This window comes from Cebus imitator, unplaced genomic scaffold (assembly GCF_001604975.1).
Source record: "Cebus imitator isolate Cc_AM_T3 unplaced genomic scaffold, Cebus_imitator-1.0 Scaffold55, whole genome shotgun sequence".
NCBI lineage: Eukaryota > Metazoa > Chordata > Mammalia > Primates > Cebidae > Cebus > Cebus imitator.
In genome coordinates this window covers 2,077,693-2,083,867 of record NW_016107370.1, presented here as the reverse complement: position 1 = coordinate 2,083,867, position 6,175 = coordinate 2,077,693, and the positions used below count along the sequence as shown (strand labels likewise).

General features: G+C 43.4%; 1 protein-coding gene across 29 annotated transcripts in view; it reads right to left on the bottom strand.

Annotated features, from left to right (window-relative positions):
- ZNF532 (zinc finger protein 532) overlaps positions 1–6,175 on the bottom strand; it is a 137,797-nt gene that overhangs the window by 5,016 nt on the left and 126,606 nt on the right. For 21 of the 29 annotated variants that reach the window (XM_037738601.1, XM_037738607.1, XM_037738603.1 and 18 more), the window contains one exon: positions 2,496–2,608. In XM_037738601.1, the coding sequence (XP_037594529.1) occupies positions 2,496–2,608 (113 nt within the window). The remainder of the gene's footprint in view (positions 1–2,495; positions 2,609–6,175) is intronic. The other 8 variants (XM_037738616.1, XM_037738611.1, XM_037738598.1 and 5 more) reach the window with 2 other exon arrangements.

The following is a 6,175-nucleotide window of genomic DNA, read 5'->3' as shown; positions in this document are numbered from 1 at the left end:
TCAAAAAAAAAAAAAAAAAAGTTGAGTTGGTTATTGTGTCCTTATAGGACCAGCCTAATCTGGTTCAAAAGGAATACTCATTTTCTAGGTTTGTTTGAAGTGTTCCTTAATTTACCAGGCTAGACAGCTTTAACTCTAAAGGGAAAATAATGCACTTCAAAGGTTTTCTTCACAATGACTCAGTATTCCCTTAGGATGCGTACCGTGCTGGACATGTTAGTACTAAAGTCCCTCCTTGACTCCTTCGCGCTGATGTTAATTATTCCTATCCTCTGCTGTGATAAAGACATGTGTCCAGCCCAAATTTCTCCAAGCACAGAAGCAACATATATGTTTATATGTATGGCAGTTGAATATGTATGTTTACTTAGATGATAAGCAGATCAAAAATAGGTTATTTTTGTGCAAAAACAGATTTTGAAAAATGTAAATTCATTTTTTCAAAGAAAAACTATTTTAATAAAGCAGGCCAAAGGCAGTTTAGAGGAGGAAAAAGTTGGGTGAGGTGGCTCACGCTTGTAATCCCAACAGTTTGGCAGGCCAAGATGGGCAGATGACCTGAGGTCGGGAATTTGGGACCAGCCTGACCAACTGGAGAAACCTCAACTCTACTAACAATACAAAAATTAGCCGGGCATGGTGGTGGGCGCCTGTAATCCCAGCTACTCTGGAGGCTGATGCAGGAGAATCGCTTGAACCGGGGAGGCGGAGGTTGCAGTGAGCCAAGATAGCACCACTGCACTCCAGCCTGCGCAGCAAGAGCAAAACTCTGTCTCAAGGGAAAAAAAAAAACAGGTAATGACCCTCGTCATTCTGGATGCTACAAAACCAGGTATCAAGAATACTACTGCAGTGAAGGAGGACAAAAGTCTCTGGTGGTCTCATTCTGGTACAAATCTGCTGCCTTCAAAATGGCTTTTGAGGAATTGATACTGACTGGCCCTAAACCTGATGATCTCACATTAGAGACCCTCGCAGGGCAGTGGCAGGAGCCAGCACCGCCCCAAAGGAAAAGGGCTCTCCATGAGGATGAATTTGCTGGCCCCAAGTTAGTGGAACAATCCCAGCACTTCACTGCTTTACAGTGAATTCAGGGGAAAATAAACAAAACCTCCCAGGGACGCATTATGCAGGCCAGACCTGCCCTCGTCTTCTCGGCCCAGAACATCCTTTTGATTTGGTCTCAACACACAGATTTTATTCATCATCACTCCCATCTCACTAAGCAGCTTCAACTTTAATGAAGGCGAGTCTGCCTACCTTGGTTTAACTACCCAATCATCATAAGCCCCTGCCAAGCTGCCTGCCAACTCATGACTCTCCTGATCCACAGGGTCCACCTGGCCTGCTCCGATCACATCCATGCAATATTTCAGTGTTCTATCCTCAGGGTCCTTTATTCCTCTCTCTCATGAGACGAGCTTTCTTCTATCAACCCACTCCAGGCACGTTCCAACTGAGTGACAGACTTTCCCCAATGATGAATATGTTCTGATTTTCATGTATGAAGTAGCAGCTAATAACTGTCCACTGCAGTCTGGGTTGATGTGTGCATTTGATCTCAGGCTGCCGCACTTTGGTGGTGCCTGTAGCCGAGGACACGATCTGCGACCACCCTGAGTAAACAAGCCAGCCAAATCACGTTGCCAATGCTGCCAACTCGGCATGTGCAGAGACCAGGCACTGCTCATCAATCACATTCTCAGGGATCAGGCCAGGTGCAGGAGCTCACGCCTGTAATCCCAGCACTTTGGGAGGTCGAGGCAGGTGTTCAAGACCACCCCGATAACATGGTGAAACCCCATCTCTCCTAAACATACAAAAATTAGCTGGGCATGGTGGTGCACAGCTGTAATCCCAGCTATGCGGGAGGCTCAGGCAGGAGAATCGCTTAAAGCCGGGAGGCAGAGATTCCAGTGAGCCAAAATTGTGCCACTGTACGGCAGCCCGGGCAACAGAGTGAGACTCCGTTTCAAAAAAAATCCCATAATGTAGAATGTGTAAGAAAATGCTCTTATTTTTTCTTTTTGAGACGGAGTCTTATTCTGTCACCAGGCTGGAGTGCAGTGGCGCAATCTCGGCTCACTGCAACCTCCGCCTCCTGGGTTCAAGTGATTCTTCCACCTCAGCCTTCCGAGTAGCTAGGCCCATAGGCACGTGCCACCACGTCCGGCTAATTTTTGTATTTTTAGTAGAGACGGGGTTGCACCACGTTGGCCAGGCTGGTCTGGAACTCCTGACCTCAAGTGATTCGCCTGCCTTGGCCTCCCAAAGTGCTGGGATTACAGGCATGAGCCACCGTGTCCGGCCTCTTTTTATTTTCATATTTAAATGTGACAACCCAATCTAAAGACTATTCCAGAATGCTCTAATTACGGAATGTAATCTAGGAACTGTGGAACACAGCAGTTAATGATACTACACTCAACACCTTCCCGGAGTTCCTCCTGCGGCCTCTCACCGGACTGGGCGTCCCGTTAGAAGCCCGGACTTACGAGCAGGCGTACACTTTCCTGATGCCTTTGTGCTTGATCCGGTTGTGCCGGCACAGGCTGTGGGACGAGCTGAAGGACTTGTCACACTGACGGCAGGGGTGTTTCTTCATTTGCTTTAGGAAGAAAAAGGGAGAAAGTCACTTAGGGGAATAAAAATAGAACAATTAAGAACTCTTTTGTAATAGTTTAAGCTGAATAATCATTACAGGTTGAACATCCCCTAATCCCCAAATCCTCCAGAACCCACAACTTTTGAGTGTTGACATGACACTACGCAGGGAAGATTTCATACGTGACCTCATGATGGGTCACGGTCAAGGCTGTCTCATGCACAAAATTAAGTTTTATGAAATTACCTTCAAGCTATGTATCTAAGGTATGTGTAAAACATGTATAAATATCACAACTAGAGTCCCATCCTTAGGATCTCTTATTATGAATGTTTGAATATTCCAAGATCCAACAACATCTGAAATTTAAACACTTCTGTTCCCAAACTTTCAGTTCAGGAATACTCAACCTATGTTTAGGAATACAGTTACAAAACCAGAAGATGTTTTAACAATAAATAATAAAAATGAGGATAAGGCTGAAGTAACCATGAAGGGGCTAATTTTAGGAGGATGGGTTAAACTATCGTGAGAGTAAAAAAAAAAACAAAAAACCACCAAATTCTCTAAAACACTCAAGTTTCTGATTCAACACAAACCTTCAGGTATTTGAAATAACATTATATTAATCTTTTACTGTAAAAGAGATACTGCATTCTAAGAACAGATAATATATGAAAACATACATCAGTAAATACCAAGTAAAGCCACTACTTAATTTGTGGTATATTAGAATATGCCGTCTTATTCAGTATGCCAAGTTAAATGAAATCTCTGGCTACCCTTCAATGACTATTCATCATATAATGGAAGTTTTCTACAAGGATATTTGTTTTAAATAATATCACGTGGGCCAGGCGCAATGGCTCATGCCTGTAATCCCAGCACTTCGGGTGGCCGAAGTGGGCGGATTATGAGGTCAAGAGATCGAGACCATCCTGGCCAGCATGGCGAAATCCCGTCTCTACCAGAAATACAAAAATTAGCTGGGCATGGTGGCGCGTGCCTGTGGTCCCAGTTACTCAGGAGGCTGAGACAGGACAATCGCTTGAACCCAGGAGGCAATGGTTACAGTGAGCCGAGATCGTGCCACTGCACTCCAGCCTGGCAACAGTGAGACTCCATCTCAAAAAATAATATCACTTGATCATCTCAAGAACACAGACTTTTGAAACAATTTTAAGAGGGTTGCCTGCTGGTATACATAACGGGTTAGAGACAGCACACCGTCAAGAGGTAAGCCAAACTCTTTTCTTATATTTGAAAGTTTCCCACTCTGGCTGAGATATTATGTTAACTGAATATATTTCCATGCACAATCTTTGAAGTAAATTAGTGGCTTAACTTTAAAAATTCTTTGGTTATGACATGCAGAGCAGTCTAGAACTAAACAATGTCACATCACAAGGAAATTAAAGAGCTGTCGAGCCTCATGAATGGAAGAAAATCTGGCTCTAAGCTCATTAAAAACAAGACTCAAGTGGGAAGTTTTCATGTGAGATAACATTAAGAACTGACTGTATGCTATGTGACAAAGAAATGATGACTTTTTTTTTTGTTTTCAGACAGTCTCATTCTGTCACCCAGGCTGGAGTGCAGTGGCGCAACCTGCACCTTTGGGCTTCAAGGAAATCTCCTGCCTCGGCCTCCCAAGTAGCTGGGACTATAGGTGCCCACCACTATACCCTGCTAACGTTTGTATTTTTAGTAGAGACGAGGTTGCACCATGTTGGCCAGGCTGGTCTCAAACTCCTGGCCCTAAGTGATCTGCTGGCCTCAGCCTCCCAAAGTGCTGGAATTATAGGCATGAGCCACCCTGCCCGGCCTGATTATATTTTTAAAATAATTATTTTCTCATTAACCACTTGACAAACATGTCCTGGTTCCAACCAGCAAGCAAATCGGAGTGGCTGAGTCTCGCTTGCAGCACTTGAGATGAGCTGGCACCTGGTCTCTGCCTCCCGAATCATGGGACCTGGGGAAAGCCACTCAACCTGCATGAACGTCCCCTCCCTCCCCTGTGAGGTGGGCTCCTGACAGTGCCCACCTCTCAGGGCACTGCGGGAACACCGGAACAATTAACATAAAGGGGGCATACAGCATGGGACACGCCACTCAGGAAACACTCTTCCACTTAGTCAAGTTATGCATCCAACTTTCCACTTAAAAAGAGTGGAAAATACTCTTAAATAAACCGCATCAGTCTGGTAGATATTGAAAAGGGTCAGGAATCCAAACAAAGGTAAAGGAGAAAATTTCTTCTACAAGTTGAAAAAGTTATACCAATACTGTTCATCTCTGGGGGAAACACGACAGAACAAAGCAAATCACAGGCTGGTGCTCCCCAAAAAGTCTCAAAAAGTATTCTTTCATAAAAATATCTGATTCCACAAAATAGGCCAACAGCAATCCCTAACCTCTTGGATTAGCATTTATGTAGCAAAAGAGTGACTAAGAGGCCCAGCACAGTGGCGCACACCTGTAATCCCAACACTTTGAAAGGCTGAGGCAGGTGGACATGAGGTCAGGAGTTTGAGACCAGCGTGGCCAGCATAGTGAAACCCCGTCTCTACTAAAAATACAAAAATTGGCCGGGCATGGTGGTGCACACCTATCATTGGGAGGCTGAGGCAGGAGAATCACTTGAACCCGGGAGACAGAGGTTGTGGGGAGCGAGATCACGCCACTGCACTCCAGCCTGAGCAACAGAGTGAGGCTCCATCTCAAAAAAAAAAAAGGCGAGTATGCATTAACAAGCCTTTATTTTAAAGCTTTAAAGTCATGAATAAACAGTAGTTCTATATTTCAATAAAGATATTTAAAAATCTAGTATCTAATGCTTTTTAGGTTTTCTACATATAAAAATCAACTGAAAGTCAAAACACAAGACGTCTTTCTAAAAGCAAGACTGCTTTGCCAAATCATAACAGATTATAAGAAGAAAAAATGTATCTAACAATACAGTAGGTCAAGAGACCACGAAGAAAGGAAAATTGGATTTCCTGCTAAGATCAAAGGTTTCATATTCTATTTCTTTTCACTGTATAGTAATATTAACATCACAACAAAATTTTAATACAGAAATGCCAATAAGAAAACCCTAATGAGCAGCTTAGCACATCAGTAACTATTTTCAAAAGATTCATCAATGTATGAAACATCCTTCTGTTTCAGCATCTTTACGAAAAAATGCAGAAATGAACTTGCAATTGCAAAATAAGAGCTGGGTTTTTGATTCACTGGTGACAAGAAAATGAGGTTTAAAACACCATTTTCCAGATCAAACCTGCCTGGTCACATTACCTAACAAATGACTTTCTTCCTCTATTAGATTTTACATACAAACTTACTCAAAGGTGCTTTACCAAATTTATTTTCGTAACTTCTGTTCTTCAATATTACTAGCTCCTTCTGCTTTTATTTTATTTATTTATTTTTTTTTTGAGTCGGAGTTTTGCTCTTGTTACCCAGGCTGGAGTGCAATGGCGCAATCTCGGCTCACCGCAACCTCCGCCTCCTGGGTTCAGGCAATTCTCCTGCCTCAGCCTCCTGAGTAGCTGGGATTACAGG